This window comes from Danio aesculapii, chromosome 12 (assembly GCF_903798145.1).
Source record: "Danio aesculapii chromosome 12, fDanAes4.1, whole genome shotgun sequence".
Classification (NCBI taxonomy): Eukaryota; Metazoa; Chordata; class Actinopteri; order Cypriniformes; family Danionidae; genus Danio; species Danio aesculapii.
Window position 1 is genome coordinate 6,166,860 of NC_079446.1, and position 20,114 is coordinate 6,186,973.

Below are 20,114 nucleotides of genomic sequence, written 5' to 3' on the forward strand. Positions count from 1 at the left end.
TTTTGTAGTGTAAGTAGTTGGACACTTCATTCACTCAACGGTTGCTGCATTGCTCACGTAGCGGAAGGGGCCTAGCTTTTGGGCACTGATGTTGGATAACTTTATTTATTTTTGGATTGTGAAAGCAAAATTGTGCTACAAAAGTGATTGTACCGCCTCCCGATGGTTAATGTGGTAATACTCATGGCAGGTATTTGGTAGTTTGATCATTCATTTTGCTAGTTTGGCAACCGTCAAACATCATCTGGGAAATGGTTTGAAATTCTACTTAGTAAAAAAACTTTAGTGTTCTATTTGGGACGACACTACATAGATATACTGTGCTGTGGAGTGTTTAAGTACACAAGTACACAGTAGATAAGTGCATAATGTATAGTGTGCCATTTGGGTTGCAGCTATGGAGTTGTGTCTTGAGGCAAGTTGGAGCTAAAATATACAGGACACTGGCCCTCCTGAGTTTGGTCACCCCTGTCTTAAATTTATAGCAGTCATTAACAAAAACACTGCTCGATTTTCCTAGAAAATGGGAAGAGATTAGTTATGTGAAGTCATGAGTATATTGTTTTTGTTGTGTTCATTTGTGCAACTATTTTTAAAGTTCACTTGTTTTCAATAATGTTTGAACTTAACAAATGCTAAATGGCGTCATTTTGTTACAAGATCTGAAACTAGGAAAGTAAAAATCCTTCATTTAATATTTTTCAGCTGAGCCAGTGTAAGTTTGGGCAGGGCATGTTCAAATTTGAACAACAGGCCTGACTGGACTAATAGTAAAAATCCCTAAAGTGATCCCCTCTCTCCGTCCTGTGGTTTTCTCATGAGGTCTCTGTTGAACACAAAAGAAGATATTTTGAAGAATGTTGGTTACTAGCACACATTGACATTCATAGTAGGGAAAAATGGTAGTCAATGAGTGGCAGCTACCAGCATTCTTCACAATATCTTCTTTTGTTCACTCAAATTTTGGATGAACCGTCCTTTTAACACCGCACCACGCTTGAGTTTTCAACACTGAAAAAACATGCATAAATAATGTCTTTTTATCGAAACCTGCTTCAATATTCTTCTGTGATATTAAAAAGGGTATCATGTCAAAGTTAGAAATTCCAGTGTCTGGATCTGCCCATTTTGGTGTCTGAATACATTGTAGCTGTTTTGTAGCCTGTGGCTTTAAATGCAGATGAGCTGCTGCTCCCCGCCCACTGCTCCCACATGTGTGTCTGCTTTTCATCATGCGTTATGTCAGATAAACAGCCGTCACGAAGACAAACTTGGATGAAGCTGAAATACAGCTCATTAGTGAAAAATATCAAGTATGTGTCGGCGCAATAGCGTAGTGGTTAGCGCGTCGACATATGGTGCAGTAGCACGTCAGGGCGTCACGAGTTCGAATCCTGGCTCGAGGACATTTCCCTACCCTACCCCCCTCTCTCTCTCTCCAACTTTGCTTCCTGTCCTATCTAATAAAGGCAAAATGGCCAAAAAATAAATATTTAAAAAAAATATATATATATATATATCAAGTATGTTTATTTTTATGTATTACTGGTGGAGTTTATTCAAGTCTTTCTGAAATAGTGAGTCTTACAGACACCATACGGCCATGGTGGTTATAGCGGTTAAGAATTATGTATAGCGATTTTACTGTCTTTATTACAAATATGCTCTATTTTAAAAACGTTTTAAAATTATCAAATTAATTATTGAGGTGCAGATGATCGCATTGAGAGTTGTAACATGTTTTATTCACAGTTTCTTTGCAAAACATTTTCAGTGGACAAGTGCAGACATTTTGTTATGGAAACATGGCGCCTGTCAATCAATTCAGTGGGTGGGGAAAACCGCACTCCTACGTTACGTTGTGGTGGGCCTCAAATTCACTGGGTTTTAGGTCCTATTTTACAATTTAAAAAAAGAAACTTATTGTGTTTGTCACTCCATTATTGTCCAAACAGCTTACAAAAGTTGGTTTACATCATGGGTATATACCCTTTAATTTATTTCGACGACAAGGGTCAGCATAGGGAAAAATTACAACCTTGATTCTACAAAATGTTATGTTAAAACTTGGAAAAAAACCACAAATAAATGTTACAAAAATAAAAGTATCCAGTAGCCTGAGCAGTATCTAGTAGCAGTGGTTGGCACACATCAGAAGATGCAGTGTTGCTCTCTGTGTGTGGTGCTTTCATCACAAGTGATTTTTACCAGTTCTGAAATCCGGTTTTAGATTAGCCCTGGACGTTCACCCAGTTGCCAAAGCATCCTCTTTTTGAGGAATTATTGTCATTCATTAGGAACAAGTGGTGTTTACTGGTCTGGTTCACATTTTCATCATTCCTCAGCACATAAACACATGCTCAAACATTCTCTCTCTCTCTCTGTCTGTCTCTCTCTCTGTCTGTCTCTCTCTCTCTCTCTCTGTCTGTCTCTCGCTCTCATGTGCTTAAGTGCAGCTGTAGACACAAGGACAGAAGATGAAGGAAAGTTGTTAGGTTGTATAACTCCAGATTTTTTATTTTTATTTTGCTTATGCAGTAAAGAGAGCATTGTATTGTATTTGTAAAGTGTGTTGCAGATTGTAAATGGCAAGGGATAGAGGCTTTTGATAAATCACCTGAGGAGGGACACTGTATAAATGCTGGATTCGATTTGTGTTGGGGCATCATAAAGGAGTATAAGTTCATAAGTAAAGTTAACTTATTAGATTTAACAAATTTAAGTGGATTGAAAATAAAACATTTAAGATGTGCCCCAAAAAACTCAAGGATTGTGTTATTTTAGCTCATTTTAAATAGTAGTTTGACCATTATTTTTTAAAAATGTAGTTGGAGAACTATATATTAATGTAATGTGTGTGTATTTATATAGCGCATTTATTGTGTACGGCCATACATGAGGGGGATCATCACATACATTAGCATCCTATTGATAAGTGAACCTTCATTAGCATATGCTACATGGAATAATAACCATAAATAAGCATCGAGCACATATCAGTCCAGCCGTAAGCGATGAATGTCCTATTGTTGTTTTGAGCTTGAAGACGCATATCGTTTATTTTCGCAGTGTGATTGACTGAAGCCAATGTTTTGTAATAATCTGATTGTACAATTGATGGTTTTATTTATGGCCTGAAGTTTAAGTATCACAACAGAAAAATAGATTCATTCACTTTTGATTTGGTCAAGCAAAATTAGCTGTGGTTAACAAGGATGGAGAATATAAGTGGAGGTGTTAATAATAGCTTTCGAGAGGTTTAATATCTGCTCAGATTATTGATGAGTTCACAAACCATGAAATGTCAATATTAATATACTTATTTAGACTCTTAATGATGTTTGATGAATCATTTTATGATGTTAGTGAATTAGAAGATGGAATTTTACAAATGAGTGTTATGAGTTTTATTGTGTGTAATGTTTAAAGGGTTAATTCACCCCAAACTGAACACTTACTCGCCATTCATTCTCCCAAAAGTGGATCCAAACTTTTATGAGTTTATTTCTTCTGTTGAACACAAAAGGAGATGTTTTGAAGAAATCAAAAGGCCATTGACTTACATAAAAAGAACAACAAACACTATGTAAGTCGATAGTTACAGGTTTCCAGCATTCTTCAAAACATCTTCCTTTGTGTTCAACAAAAGAAAGCAACTGAAACAGGTTTGGAAGAAGTAAAAGGGACAGCGAATGATGTCAATTTACATTTTTGAGTAAACTATCTGTGTAATAGACTTCAATGTTCATGTAATAACGGTTAGAAAACTCTAAAAGTCTCTCTCTCTGTCTCTCCAGTTGTTTCCGACTGCCTCCTTCAAGTATTTGCTGATGGAGGAGAGAGTGTCGTTGTCGAAGGAGAAGAAAGCTCCTCAGCAGCGTCCTCTTGCCAATGATGAACGACTGCTGAAGCTCATTCACAGCTGGCAGCCTGAGGATGGCTATGTGGGCAGAATATACCTCAAAACCAGAGAACAGGTAGAAAAAAGCTTTCCCAGATTCTGCTTTCTTGCTTTTTTTCATACAGTATGTAAGGATCATTCCTGTTTTGCAAAAATCCATACCTGCAGTTTGAAATAATTGTTTGTTTTCTACTTTAATATTTAATTGAGTGAGTTTTCAGCATCATTACTCCAGACTTCAGTCACATCATTCTTCAAAAATCCTTTTTTTAATATGCAGATTGTTTAATATGCATTTTTAGATAATGAGTGTTAAATATTAGGGATGCACCGATATAGGCCGATATCAATAACCGATAAATCTTTAGACATGGAGGCTGAGATAACCGTTATATTAGCCGATAAATATAAATATTTAAAAACATTTCAGTGAACAATTTATTTTAATTTAAAAACATAATAATAGTTTGAACTGATCTGAGAATAGCCTACTCAAAGCAATAATTCTAAAATTACAAGTTGTTGCAATTATATAGACCTATTCACAATTTCACATAGATCAGCATGCCAAAAATTAATGATTTCCTTTTCTTCGCATAGCAAATGAACATGCTTCTCTTAAATAATAGGTCAAACGACAAAACTGATTTAATTAACAAACAAGTTAAATATATTTTAAATAAAATGAAAACGAACATTAAAGAACTGTGAACTGAAACCAGCTCAAATATTCTCAAATAAAGTGTTCAATTGTTAGTCATGTGACTCTTTAATTACCGCACTCCTGCAAGATTCTCACTTGCTTACAAGGCAGGCAGTTCTGTGCAATTGTGCAACTTATCGGTTTAAAGATATCGACCTAATTTTGTTATCAGACCGATAACGATAACTTTAAAAATAGCATTTTTCGGCCGTTATTAAAATGGCCGCCAATATTTTGTGCATCTCTATTGCATATAATGCCGATTAATATTTTAGGGATATGATACTTTTTTTTCAGGATTGTTTAATCAATAGAAAACTCAAAGGAACATTCATTTTGAAGCCAAAAGCTTTCAATAGTAATGCATCATGTAGAATAAAAGCATTATTTAAATAATACTAATAAAAATATATCTCAAAAGTGCAATATAAAAACTAAAATTATGGATCTTCATGTCATAAATTACTGTTGAACAGATATATTGTAAATCAGTGACGAGACACAAAGTGAACTAACATTATTAATTGCAAATATTTCCAAAAAAAAGCCTGTCTTGTGTGAAATTTTTAGATATGAAGAAATATTCCAGAAGCAATATGTTTTTGTACTCACCCAGAGACCTGAGCAGCATTATTTTAGTTACTATGAACTATGATTCTTTTGAATTAGTTTCCATTTCTGCTAGACTGATTTGGTTTTAGTCATGTTGGTGTGTTGAGCTTTGCTTTAAATGTCTGCAGTTTTTAATTCTTGTTATTTAGTTGTTTCTAACTCATTTGTTAGTTCAACTAAACCATTATTGAATATTAAATAAAATAAGAAATACTGAACAGCTGAAATAAAAAGAAACTAAACCCTTGTTCTAATTCAGTAGTTCTCATTTTATTAAATATGAAATAATGGTTATTTAGTTAAACTAATGAACAAGTTAGAAACAACTAAATAAAAAAAAGCTGAGATTAAAAAAGATAAAAAAATTACATGTGATCCACTGCATCAGCGCAGTGTAGTGTCAGCAGGATTGAGCTGTTTCTATTGTGTGATGTGTGTGTTCTGCTCCTCCTGCTGGCCATCAGCAGAACTGCAGTGAGAAGACGAGTGTCCCGTTGGAGACCCTGGAGGAGCTCGGCAGCTCAGAGGACGACACCTTCTTCGTGCAGGTCCATGATGTTTCTCCAGAACAGCCTCACACCGTCATCAAAGCCCCGCGATACAGCACAGCACAGGACATCATCCAGCAGGTGCCAAAAACACTCATATATAAGAAGAATTCACTCAAACATATACATTTGCTTTCTATTAACCATTAACACTCTTAGCTGCTTCAAAACCTGTATGAGTTTCTGGTGAACACAATAGAAGATATTTTGAAGAATGTTAGAATCCGGTGGCAGTATTTTTTTTTCCATTACAAATATGACAACTTTTGCAAAATGTCGATTAAATAGAACCTCTGTCATTTCAAAAAGTTTTAATAATATTAATCTATTAAGAGTGATATTAGACAGATATTAGATTTACTGCAGTCTCAACCAATGCGCTAGCCATTGTTTTTAACAGAAATGATGTATTGGCATCAGACATGAAATAATGGCACTTAAGTGTTGCACAATATATTGTTTTAGCGTTGATGTCACAATGTGCGCATCTGCAATAGTCACATCGAGTCAGGCTTATAGCTGACCAGGAGCCACAAGTTTAACAAGAAAAGTGTGAAAGGTCATTATTTGCATGTGTTTTAAAGCTTGAGACTGTGCATTTCAAGAGTGTAGAACATGTAGTTACACAAATGATGATGTTTAGGGGTGTAAGAAAGATTCATTGAATTTTTGTCTTGTATTTTTAGTCCAGTTATCTACATTTCAAAGCAATAACAAGCTTGTTTTTATTTCCCCAGGGTCTGATCATTTTTTTTGTTTGAAGGAAAAACTCTTCATTTTGACTCTTCATTACTTCTGAAGAGAAAAACATAATATTTTTTACTTGCTTTAAGAATTTTTCGATATTTCGACTAGTAATGAGACAAAGCAAAATAAGAAAAGCACTTTTTTTCATTGCGATTTATTCAATTTCTGTACCTGAATATTCCTTAGAGTTCCTAGAAAACTGTCAAATTAGAGCTATTCAAGCCATCTTGTGATTTACCATTTATTTATTGCAGAAAAATAAAATATTGCAACATCTTTTTTTTTCTAAACCCTCCTATATTTAAGTGGCCACAAAAGTTTTATTTATTGATTTGTTTTTTTTGCAACAATGCATGATTTCACAGAGCCTGTGGATTCAGAATTTCCACACACTCTTAACACATTTTTAAGAGTGATCATGCAACACTCACCGGCCACTTTATTAGGTACACTTACTAGTGCCGGGTTAGAGTCCTAGAGAACTGCTTAAATCCTTCATTGCATAGATTCAACAAGGTACTGGAAATTGTCCTCTGAGATTTTGCTCCATATTGACATGATGACATCACAATTGCTGCAGATTTGTCGGCTACACATCCATGATGTGAATCTCCCGTTCCACATCCCAAACGTGCTCTATTGGATCAAGATCTGGTGACTGTAGAGGCCATTTGAGTACAGTGAACTCACTGTCATGTTCAAGAAACCAGTCTGAGATGATTCGTGCTTTTATGACATGCGTTCTCCTGTTGAAAGTTGGAACCAGTCTGGCCATTCTCCTCTATCCTCTGGCATCAACAAGGCATTTGCACCCACAGAACTGCCGCTCACTGGATATTTTCTCTTTTTCAGACCATTCTCTGTAAACCCTAGAGATGGTTGTGCGTGAAAATTCCAGTAGATCAGCAGTTTCTGAAATACTCAGACCAGCCCGTCTAGCTCCAACAACCATGGCTTGTTCCAAGTCATTTAAGTCACCTTTCTTCCCTATTCTGATGCTCGGTTTGAACTCCAGCGGATCGTCTTGACCATGTCTACATGCGTAAATGCATTGAGCTGCTGTCATGTGATTGGCTGATTAGAAATTTGTGGTAACAAGCAGTTGGACAGGTGTACCTAATAAAGTGTTCAGTGAGTGTATACCAGGTGTCGTGTAAATGTGAAAAAAGACGTTTCTATTGCAGATCAGTGAAATAGGGCTCTTTTGAAATGCATGAAAGACTGCTCCCTGTGAGCTTCATTTATTATTATTATTTGCAATTTTAAAGGGTGGTCGTCACTGCAAGTTTTGCTAATTTGATGCTTTTCCATTAGGCATTATTTCATGTTGCACAAATTGAAAGTTAATGGAAACATGTCTGAAACATCCATAATAGGAAAACAAATACTATGGAAATCATTGGCATTCCAACATTCTTCAAAATATCTTCTTTTGTGTTCATAATACAGAAACACAGCAAGCTTTGGAGCACGTTTACAAATGATGAGAGAATTTAGTTTTTTTTGGGGTGAACTGTCCCTTCACATGTGGCAGTAATGTAAAAAGTCATCCGTATCTGAGCTGCTGTGCTGTTTTTTTTAGACTCTGAGCAAAGCCAAGTATTCTCTGAGTATCCTGAGCAACCCCAACCCATGTGACTACGTCCTGATGGAGGAGCTTTGTAAAGATGCGGGTGGAAAGAAGTCGTCCTCTGCCAAACCGTGCCAGCGTGTGCTGCAGGACCACGAGTGTGTGTTTCAGGCTCAGAGCCGCTGGAAGGGGGCTGGAAAATTCATCCTCAAACTCAAAGAGCAGGTAAACACTGCACTGAAGAGCTGGAAAAACTGACACATCAGGAAATTCACTTAACCCTTTGATACACCTCTGAATTCATTAGAGTTGAAGACAGAATTATTAGCCTCTCCTGAATTACTATTCCTCCTCTATTTTTTCCCCCCAATTTCATTTTAACGGAGAGATTTTTTTCAGCACATTTCTAAACATAATAGTTTAATAACTCATCTCTAATCACTGATTTATTTTATCTTTGCACATAATGTTTGACTAGATATTTTTCAAGACACTTCTATACAGCTTAAAGTGACTTTTAAAGGCTTAATTAAGTTAACTAGGCAAGTTAGGGTCATTAGGCAAGACATTGTACAATAGTTTGTTCTGTAGACCAGTGTTTCCCAACCCTGTTCCCGAAGGCTCACCAACAGTACACATTTTCAACCTCTCCCTAATCAAACACACCTGAATCAACTTATCATAACATCAGAAGAGACTCCAACACCTGAAGTTAATGGGTCAGAAAAGGGAGACATCCAAAATATGTACTGTTGGTGTGCCTCCAGGGACAGGGTCGGGAAACACTGCTGTAGACAACCGAAAACAAATATTGCTTAAGGGGGCTAATAATATTGAAAAACTGCTTTTATTCTAGCTGAAATAAGACTATCTCTAGAAGAAAAAATATTATCAGTCATACTGTGAGAAATTCAACATCATAATAATTTTGACTTACATTCTTAAATAAGAGTTTCTTGTTTGAATATAGAATAGTCCAAAAGGGTGTTGCTCTTCATTGTTCATGCTAATATCCACATCTAATATTTATTTTAGTTTGGCTCAAGAATCACAGTATTATCTATTTTTCATAATGATTTAAAGCTAAATATATCTGTGGATAAAAGCTGATTAAATAGAATCAGATTCTTTGATGATAGTGAACTTAAAATACATTGATGTTATAATATATATATATATATATATATATATATATATATATATATATATATATATATATATATATATATATTTATTGTAACTTTTACTCAATTCATGGTTATTCTCTTTTAAATAAAATTGGCAGTATACCAATTGGTAGAACCCAAACCTTGAGCGACAGTTTTAATAGTTATTTTAACATTAAGAAATATAAAATAATTCCATATTTAATATTCACAATTAAAAAATGAATTGATTTATTATTGACACATAGATTGTAATATTTTAATTAAATGAAGGTTTTTTAACCCTACCTGGCTGGAAAGGTCATTGAAAAGTCTCGTAGATGTATTATTAGCCACAAATCCTCTATAGAAAATAGTGTTTTCCAGAGCTGTAAAGCAAATATTGATACTGCAAAGTTTCCGCAAAGAAATAAACATGTAAATATCTATTACTGTTTCAAAATATGAGTATTTATTCATTTACAATCCCATATTTTATTAGACTGGTGCATGAACAATCAAGACTAACCGAATATGTACAGCTGAAGTCGAAATGATTAGCCAAATGATTAGCCTCCTGTCATTTATTTATTTTTCCAAATGTTGAACAGAGCAAGGAAATTTGCACAGTATTTCCTATAATATTTATTCTTCTGGTGAAAGTCTTATTTGTTTTATTTCGGCTAGAATAAAAGCAGTTTTTAATTTTTTAAATTCATTTAAGGATAAAATGATTAGCCCATTTAAGCTATATATTTTTTCAATAGTCTACAGAACAAACCAATGTATTTCCTAATGACCCTTACTTGCATTATTATCCTAGTTAGACCTTTAAATGTCACTTTAATACTAGTGTCTTAAAAAATATCTAGTCAAATATTATTTACTGTCATCATGGCAAAAAAAATACAGCGGGCTAATAATTCTGACTTCAATTGTATATCAGTTTGTCAGGCTGAATCAGTGATTGATTGTTAACGGTGTGTGTGTGTGTTTGGTCAGTTGGCTCGTGAGGACAAGCGTAAAGGTGTGTCGTTCGCCAGTGAGCTGAGGAAGCTGACGGGTCGCAGTCGCAGTCTGACGGTCAACACGAACAGCAACGACACTCACAGTAAGGAAGAGAAGAGCGCATGTCCCAGCATGAGCTGTGTGCCGGAGACATCACAGTGAAGCAGCGCTCTGCAGTGTGTGTGTCTGTGCATGGAGCTCCAGCAGGTACTAACACACACACACACACCACTGTTCATCTTATACAGGACAAAACTCATGTTATGGAGCCTTTTCATGTTTCTCAGTAGTGGAAGTCTTTATAGTTGGTAAACTTAGAGCGCAGTGAGTAGGAGAGCACAACTAATCATTATATTACAATCCTATTTGCTGAAATAATAAAAGAAAAACTCCACGATGGTGTTATCAAGACTTTCAAAAAGAAAAAACATAAGTGTGAGACTGATAACAGCAGCCAGAGGAGAGAATAACGTCAAGTTTACTGTCCTGCGCAGTCAAAATCCTCTATGTGAAGTTTCATAAACTAATTTCGAGAGGAGCACGTGATATGATTGAGCACGACTGGCTGCTCATCTGTAATCAGTAATAATCCAATCAGAGTGATCCTAGTTTACTATAAATGGATCATTTTCTCCCTACTGCTCTATCTTCGATTGGAAGAATCCCCCCTTCCACCCCATCTCCTCCTTTTCCTCCCTTTTCTAAAGGGGGAGCTCTCGAGACCTACCTGATCTTGGATCTCCTGATATGCTTATCAACCGGGCGGGAGCCCTGGACTCAAATATCTCCGAGCTCAGGGTTCTCTTCCGGGACAGCATGCCAAACCTGCTTTAAACGCCAAGCATATCTAAGTGGGAACTCTTGAATTATTACGTTTTTTGTACTTTGATGCTAAGATGATATGATCCATACATAAATACAAGTGTTTATGTCCTCTTTTGAAATCACAATATTAAAAAAGGCTCCATGATCAAGCTGCAGGGTGTTAGACTTTGTCATAAGGTAACTCCTCATTTTAAAGTTTGCTGTTGTTGATTTAACAGTTAACACTGCAGCATGTTAAATCATTAATGGGCATGTAAGACTTAAAAGCTTGACCTGCTCATGAGTGAATATGATTACTGTACAGTTTGAGGACTGAAAGCATGACACTTCTGCATCCTCATATTCATTCAAGTGAAGTTAATTGTGCGTCTACATGGACTCTAATGTTGATGATTGTATGGTGACCTCACATGGTTTTTAGACAATCTCTGAGAACATGTGTTTGATTTAAAGGCACAATATGTACAATTGTTTTCATGAAAACACCAGAACAGTGTTTATATTTTGCTGTAGATGCACTTACATCATCCTAAATGTTTGGAGTAATGTTCAAATCCAGAGAAATAAGCAGTTTATCCTAGTGAGACGGAGTGTATGCTGTGTGTTTATGCTAATGACATCATGTATGTTTTATTAGCACCCTTAGCTTAGCATAAATCATTAAATCAGATTAGACCATTAGCATCTTGCTCAATTTTAAAAAAAATAATTTATGTTACTATGTAAAGCTGGACGACTCTGTAGAGAAAATTTAGACTAAGCCTTCAGCAGAAAACAATTGTGTGAATTGAAGTGAATCTTCAAATGAAGTGGACAAAGTTGTCCTAAAACTATTGATGGACATTCATTCTTGTCCTGGGGCCATTTTAAAAAGCTGTTTGATCCACTTTAAATGTTGACTAATGTAGAGAAGAAAGAGCCGTTGCTATATTCTAGGTTGATCTGGCTACGAACTATATTCTGATTCTGGCATAGTAGTAATAATAATCAAGATCTTTGCTGGCGTAGCATGTCTGCAGCAGATACATTGAGTATGTTTACATGGACGCCAATAATCTGATTTTAATACAGTTAAGACAATACTTTGATTAAGAGTCTACCATGTAAACAGAGATTTTGTGAATAATTTAATCAGATTAAGGTCATAATCGAACTAAACAGAAATCAAATTAAGACGTGTGGAGTATGCTGATTTTAGTGGCATTACTGAAAAGTGCAGTACAGACATGTAAACACCACAATCAAACTATTACCATGTTGGATTTTCACAGCATTTTGTGAAAGCATAGTCTATACCAGGGATGGGAAAACTCGATCCTGGAGGGCCGGTGTCCCTGCATAGTTTTGCTCCAACCCAAATCAAACACACCTGCTTGTAGCTTTCTAGTGATCTTGAAGACACTAATTAGGGTGTTCAGGTGTGTTTGATTAGTGTTGGAGCAAAACTCTGCAGGTCAGAGTTCATCAAACCTGAATTTTGCACCGCAGCAACATTTGAAACTTGAGCTTGCGTTTCCGATCTGACGCATTCGCGTGCGTATGAATGGAAGTCTAAGGGAGCTTAAACGTACTCAGTGATAATACACAGCACCTGAAAATAGTCCCCAGCTAGATAACGGCTCTTCATTTCATCTTTTGGCCTGTAGGTGAATATGAAATTGGTAGAATGAGGGCAGGTATGAGGTAAATCAGAATATTGTGTGTTCTCAGATAATTCAGCACCAGGCTGACGTATCTTCCAGGAGACTGAACGTCCTCTTATATTTTCCTCTGCAGGATCTCTGTCGGGGCTGAAGGCCTGGATGGCTGAGGGCCGCTTGGGCTCTCTGAGACGCTCTCAGTGTGGTGATGGGGTCTCGGTCCCATCTGGGTGGTCTCTCCCGCTGCTGTGGAACTGGAAGCTGCATAAATGAGTGAGGCAGAGCAGCAGCAGTGGTCTGAGCTCCAGATGAAGACGCTTCACTTCTGTTCTGTTAATCAGCTGATGTTAACAGTGCTGTAAGTGATCGATGCATTTCGGTTTTGCACATCAGCGTTATTTTGAAATCAAGACATTTTTAATACTTTATTTACATCTCTTTTTTTTTTGGATGAAAGCGCTCCTGGCACAATTGTTTCTTTTTCATTGACTCGTTTTGTGCACAGGACGTCTGAGCAGACTTTGTTCTGCACATTTTAACAGCTGATTGAATTAGCTGGCTTCATTGCACACTCACTGCAATGAAATCAGCACCAGCTCATCATGCCATCAGTCTATTGCAGTATTACTCTAAATCAGCATTTGAAGAAGCGCCACTATATAGTGTGGCAGTGTACATGTTACTGTATGAACAGTATTTACTAGCGCTTTCATTATTAATGTTACTCTTTGCACTTTTTTTTAATCCCTCTTCTTAACTGAAGTGCTATTATTTATTTGACTTTTTTATGAAGTGTTTCCTGTGTTCTTTTGACTTCTTCAGTCGCTGCAGGACTTGTTTTTGGGAATATTTTAAAGTCAGTCAAATTTGAGTTTATATCCTATATGACCTTTGACCTTTCACTATTGAATGCCAGTTTGGTTTAGTCAGTTGTTTTTCTATATCAGGGATGTCCAAACTCTGTTATGGAGGGCCGGTGTCCTGCATATTCTAGTTCCAACCCCAATTAAACACACCTGAACCAGTTAACCAAGCTCTTTCTAGGTATACTAGTGTGTTGACGGTAGTTGGAGTTAAACTATGCAGGACAGCGGCCCTCCAGGACTGAGTTTTGACACCCCTGTTCTTTATGTTTGTGAGATTTCTACATTCGCTGCGTAGCGGTTGAATGATCTGCTTTACTTTACTTGTTTTGTTGAAGATGTCTCTGTTTTGAACTTTAAGCGGTCCATTTTCTTTCTTGATGTGAAATCTTTAATAATTTATTGACTCTTATAGCCCAGGTTGGCTGTACTTTTCCAGATCGTGTACATATAATTCAGAAATCTTGCATTAATTTATTTTTAAGGGCATGAATGTTTATAGGAGGAGGTTTTAAAGTGCTGGTAGGCACCACTGAAGTAGCCTTTATTTGTGTGGTACACTACAGCCTCATGTATTTTAATGTACATTTACCATTGCTTGGTCTGTTTTACTGACACAGAGCTGTTATTTTGAGTTGATGTAGAATTTGGTCTTAAAACATTGAACGTTTTACTAATGTAACCCCTATAGGAATGTGCTGTTGCTATTGTGATGTCAATATTCGGGTCGTTTGTTTACTTGAAACCACCAAATCAACCCTTTTCATCAAGAAATAGAAACATTTTCTGTGAATAATTTTACATTAGTGCACATGATGCCAATAAAAGAAAAGGTAGAAATCAAAGAGGATATCATTTATTATTTTACACACTACTGTAATGGTCTGTTCATGTTTCCTGCTGTGTGTGTTGTGATGTGAAGTCTAGACTCATCTGTTCAGGTTCCTCCTGAAGAGCAGCATCAATCTGATTCCTCAGCTCACTGTCTAAGAACGCATGACCGATGGTGAAGAACTCCTGCAATATTAAATAAACACTATTAATAATGCACACAGAAGAAATATTGGGAAGCATTGTTAGTTTGATGGAAAAAAAAAAGACCTTCTTCTTTGACGGTGGTCCTGCAACAGGTGGGTTGAAGCTCATGTCTTTTACACTGTAGTCTTCAAAGAGCTGCAATGGAGTCCTGCAGAAACGCAACAAACCTTTAGCTTCATCTTAGACCAGCATCAGTCACTGGAAGTGTGTGTGTGTATTCACCTTCTGCTGAGCTCCACACCCAGAGCACCAGATCCTTCACTAGGAGCTCCTTTCATCAAATGAGCTGCAAACTTCCTCACCACGGGCTGATAGTGACTCTGAAACACACACACACACACACACACACACACACACACACACACACACACACTTGAATACAGCACGTTCTGCATTTGAATCCGCCTGGGGTCTGTACAATGAAGATAGATTAGCCAGTTAAGTTTACAGCAATCTTGGGTTTTAGGTAACATGACAGCAGCTTGACTTTAAGCACTCTATGGTATTACGGAGTAGCTGAACTGAGCTTCCTTCATGGTGCCTAAAACCCAGAATTGGTGCAAACTAAAATGTAACTGACTAGGCACCTAAATGGCCTCAAGATACAGGCCCCTGGTGTCTATGCAAAAGAAAACACAACATTTTGGAAATGCTAAAGCTGCTGTTTTAGTCTGGAGATGCTGGTGTTGTGTTTCAGGCTTTTAAAAACAGAGGTGTGGCTATCCACAATCCCTCCCTTCTGGATCAGTATTGTTGTCTGATTCGTCAAGCCCTCCTCATGTGACCATTACACCACATGTGTGGGTGCTGGTAAAATTTCTGAATGCCCAGTGAGTGTGAATGGTCACGTATCATGTGTGTTATGATCTATAATGTGGATGGAGATTATTTTTCTGAAACAGTTAAAAAAAAAAAAACGTATGGAACAGGAGTGTTTTCATTCTAACGTGAAAACCAGGAGCGGTTCTGAAAGGGTGCCATCAAATATAGTTTGCAGTAATTGTTATATTCATTTGAGGGTTTTTGTAATCACGTTAAATTTAGTAGTAATGAAAGTAGAGCATGTGTTTATTGTTGAACTTTTATCAGTGGCAGGGAAGTGGTTTCTCTTAATTGACAAGTTTATAAGGCAATCCATGTGTGTGTGTATCTGTATGTGAAAATTATGGGTGCACAATATATAATTTCAGCATCGTATCGCAATGTGCAAGTATCTGCAATGTTGAGTTGGGATTCTATATCATTTAAACCATTTGTGCTTAGGAAATGACCAAGTTTGTAGCTTCAACTAAGAATAGTTGTAATTATTTATTTATTTATAAAATAAAGACAGAAGTCAAGATTTGAAGTGGATCAAAATTGATTAGGTGTTTAATAGTTTTAGGACAAATTTTTATTTTATTTGTGGTGGTTTTGATCCACTATAAATGTTGACTACACTGTATACGGCGTTTTAACATTTGATTATTTTATTGCAGTTCCTCAATACAGTTCAAGATTTATTTTATTTTATGCACACACACACACGCCTGATGAATTCTTCCCAAATAAAGTCATTTAAGTCATTTCAGGATATTATAATCAAATCGTAATATATAATTCCAGAAATACAAAATATCAGCAATGTCAGTTTCTGCCAACATCGTGCAGCGCTAGAGAAAATGCGATACTTTGACTACTGAAAAAGATTATTTTTCTTCAGTCATTTCTTTGATCTGCATTTCAGTGGTGATGAAACAAAGTTTAAAAATAAAACATTTTCTTCTGTTTATCAAAACGAGGCTATATATTGTTTTAATATATCTAATATCATATATTTCAACAAGAAAATATTAGGCGAGCTATCACTTTTAGGTAAAAACCATCAAAAACTCTGCCGGTGACTAGCAACTTCAAAAACACTGGCAGAGAAAGAGTTAAATATATTTAACATTAAAAAAGGGGATTAGTTGAACAATTTTGCTTTATATTACTTCAGCTGATGCTCAGTGTGTGTGATTCTGTACCTTGAGTAAGTGCAGCTCCCAGAGTGCAGTGTTCTGCGGGTTGCAATATTCAGGCACGTCCAGCTCTGGCAGATACACACCACTGCCCTGCGTCTCATTGTCCAGCAGGATGTCACACTTGGGGAAGGTCTACACAAACACCAGAGAGGGAGAGAGAGAGAGCACAGATTAACATGAGCATCATCACTGAGGCGTTCATCTTCATCAGAGCAGCGTCTAGTCTCACCTGCATCAGCATCCTGTTAGCGGCCAGAATCCCCACACACGAGTCCGGCAGCAGATGCAGAGCCACAGTGTTCAGTCTCTTGAGGAAGGCCTGCGCTCTCTGCAGCGTCACCTGCTTCCTGCGCTTGGACAGCATCACGTCCAGACACTGCAGGACGATCACAGTGTCCTCATTCACTCCTCCTGCACAACAGCAAATCAGTGCAATATCACAGAAAACATTTACATGCAATGTGTTCAAGTTTGATTGGATTGAGTTTTTCCCTTTAAATCACTTTTTTTTTTTCATAATTTTTTACAATTCAGTTTTTTCTTTGCCACTGCATTTACCTATGGTAAAAAATCTACTTTTCAAGCTGTTTGGACAGACATATGTGCATGTATGGTGTATAGACTGTCATATTGGGGTGAGATAAGCACACCCAGTGCTTTTTTTCAATTTAACAACATAAAAAACGGTGGACCAATTGGAGCGGTTTTCAAACCGACCGCAACTTTACGTAGGAGAGCGGTCCCCCCGCCCACCAATATTGATTGACAGGCGCGTCATCATATCCTCAGTTTGTTGATTCACGTCCGCCATTTTCAGCGTGAGTCGAAGCGATATCACTAAAGGAACACGCTAGCTCTATTTTTAGATGCAAGGCTCATTGGGCTCAACACAAGATCAATATTCTCCACATTATCGCTCTAATCAGAATTATTGGTTGTATCTTTAGGTAGGTTTGCAAACATATGTACTTCTCATTGAGTCTTCCTTATACTTCAGCCGTTTGCATTTCTCACGATCCCAGAAGCTCCCTGTGATCTTAACTAGTATGCGTTTTAGAATTCTAAACATAGGTTTCTATCAGGGTACACTCAAGTCGATGGCTGGGCGCCGCGGACCGCTGCAGAAACCTATGTTTAGAATTCAAAAATGCGTGGCGTGACGATTCGGGACACTTCATGTTTCTGCCGCGCCACAGAGAGTGTCTAGTGTGCCGTGTCGCAGCTTCGAGCGGCGCATACGGTGCCTCAGTCAAAGTTAATTCAGTGTGCGTGGTTATTAGTTTCTGTGTACAAGCTCGGCACTTGAAACTAGCACATAGTTGGCTGTAAAACTGTACAAAGACACAAATGATTTTGTACTCTCTGCTTGGTCTGTGTCCGAGTCGTACATGTACGACTGAATGGTGATCCTCTCTCTCCTTCTCCGTCTGCCTGTCAGACTCTTTTGCAAACGCAGAGCGGGTGAGCTCATGGCCCCGCCCCCTTGTTACATTGGCGGGAAGCCGAAACTAATCTACATGTGAAGCAACACACCCCTAAATCACTGTGGACACGCCCCCAACATGACACTTTTGAACACATTATAATACACAAATCTGAATTGTGTTTTAAACTGAACCTAAACTGGCACACTGAGAAGAACCATAATATTATTATTAAATCATAAAAAAGAGGTAAACTCTGTGCCCTTTAGACAATAATGTTTGTGTCTTTTTTCCTCCAAATCCCATTTGTTTTTTCCCCGCTGAATTCAAAATGTTGCAATAGTTTTTATGGTTTCACCCATAATAAAGTATATAAAAGATAATTGCAAATGTTATTAAAAACTCAGATTTTTTTCTCTGTGTATTTTTTTACTTCCCCATAAAATAAATGGTGACAATATTTTTTTACATGATAATTTGAAGTAATCTCAAAGTTACAAAGTTTAAATATGGCCACCTGTATTGTCTCCACCACAGAATAAGAAATACAGAAGCCACTCATAGCAGAGTATATCTTGCCACTTTATTATAGCATCATTTATTACTTTAGTCTTAAAGCAGACATTACTTGCCATTCTTTTGCAATTATTTATGATTTCATTTCAGTGTGATCCCAGTTCATTCACACATGATGCTGCTTTTTTGTTGAGCAGACAAAAATGTATCTATTTCCATTGTAGTTTAAGCATGCTTTGTTACTCAATATTTCTTTCCTCACAAAGGTGCATATATGTGCATCTGCAGTGCTTTTTTATAATCTCCAAAATTGCAATGAAATATGTGGATGAGCTTGTGTCATTTTATCTTTTAGAATAACCTAACAGTGTGTGCTGCAATAAAAAACTCACTATGAATTACATGCACCATTAGCATAAGCAGATTGGGGTGTTTCAGATGACAGGATGTTGTGGCTGATATGGAGTCTGTACCTGCGTGCAGCGTCAGCAGTGTTCTGTACAAGTGACTGTAGAATTTCAAGGGGTCAATGTTGAGGACGTCACCTGCAGGAAACACAGATGTGTGTGAGCAAGGTGTGTGTTTGCGTGTGTGAGAGAGAGAGCAGAGCTGTGGAGACACACTGACCTTGTCCTGAGAGAATGTGGAAGGATGTGAGAATGCAGTGAAGGCTCTCGCGATACGTCAGATCCTGAGAGAACACAACAGTAGATCTTTATACAGATCTTTCTCACACAATCAGCACAAAAGCAGACCATGTGGACCATCTATTATTGCTTTGACACATGCTAGAATACATTTCTGGGCTTCAACCTAGCATTAAAGAGGTAGTTCACCCCAAAAATGAGTTTCCCCCTCACTCAAGTGCTTCTAATCTTTCTTCTGTTGAACACAACAACAAGATATTGTGAAGAATGTTGGGGTTTGAAACAAGGACTCACAGGTTTGAAACAAGTAGAGAATGAGGAAATGTTTTACATGTTGCTAGCATATTTACTTCAGTTCCTAACATATTTGAGCATACTGCTAGGATTTTTGAACATGCTTTTAGCAAGATCCAGCATTATGTTTATAACATTATTATTATCGTACTATTATTAGCATGTTTATGATAGTTGCAAGCAGGGGCATCGCTAGAGCCAATTTACTGGGGTACGTGTCCCTGTAAAAATCTCTAGTGCCCCAGTAAATACATTGACATATGATTTACTTCATATGCAAGTGTATTTATTAAGAGTGGTAATTCCGAAATAAAGACATTATTCTCTATGTGCAACCGAACCGTCGCTGGTGAAAGCAATGTGTTTTATTAAAAAAAGCAAACTGACACATCTCTGCGTGTGCGCAGAGAACCCGCGCGCCTTTCGCACACGCTGCTCTTCTGCCGGTGTGAGTCCCGGTAGTTAACATGCGCGCCAAAAAAGCAGGCTACTTGCTAGCCGCGCGCCTCTCATGCATTGTAAAACCGACGTAACAGCATTTTTTGTTTTGCTAGTCAACAAAACTAAAAGTTTAAACAATATGACGGTGATCTTACTAAGCATGCCTCCTGATAGATTTTTTTTGTATGA

General features: G+C 37.3%; 2 protein-coding genes across 10 annotated transcripts in view; one reads left to right on the forward strand and one right to left on the reverse strand.

The window, feature by feature from the left end:
- Positions 1–14,407, forward strand: part of plce1 (phospholipase C, epsilon 1) — a 158,402-nt gene extending 143,995 nt beyond the window's left edge. For 4 of the 9 annotated variants that reach the window (XM_056469436.1, XM_056469441.1, XM_056469438.1 and 1 more), the window contains 5 exons: positions 3,798–3,977; positions 5,681–5,845; positions 8,094–8,306; positions 10,229–10,337; positions 12,836–14,407. In XM_056469436.1, the coding sequence (XP_056325411.1) occupies positions 3,798–3,977; positions 5,681–5,845; positions 8,094–8,306; positions 10,229–10,337; positions 12,836–12,972 (804 nt within the window). In that variant the 3' untranslated portion in view covers positions 12,973–14,407. Of the gene's footprint in view, positions 1–3,797; positions 3,978–5,680; positions 5,846–8,093; positions 8,307–10,228; positions 10,442–12,835 lie in introns of all 9 variants that reach the window. The other 5 variants (XM_056469437.1, XM_056469440.1, XM_056469445.1 and 2 more) reach the window with 2 other exon arrangements.
- noc3l (NOC3-like DNA replication regulator) overlaps positions 14,397–20,114 on the reverse strand; it is a 23,503-nt gene continuing 17,785 nt past the window's right edge. The window contains exons 15-21 of the mRNA XM_056469446.1: positions 19,171–19,234; positions 19,017–19,088; positions 16,833–17,014; positions 16,607–16,735; positions 14,823–14,920; positions 14,664–14,748; positions 14,397–14,579 (exon numbers count right to left, since the gene is read on the reverse strand). Coding sequence (XP_056325421.1) covers positions 14,451–14,579; positions 14,664–14,748; positions 14,823–14,920; positions 16,607–16,735; positions 16,833–17,014; positions 19,017–19,088; positions 19,171–19,234 — 759 coding nt within the window. The 3' untranslated portion in view covers positions 14,397–14,450. The remainder of the gene's footprint in view (positions 14,580–14,663; positions 14,749–14,822; positions 14,921–16,606; positions 16,736–16,832; positions 17,015–19,016; positions 19,089–19,170; positions 19,235–20,114) is intronic.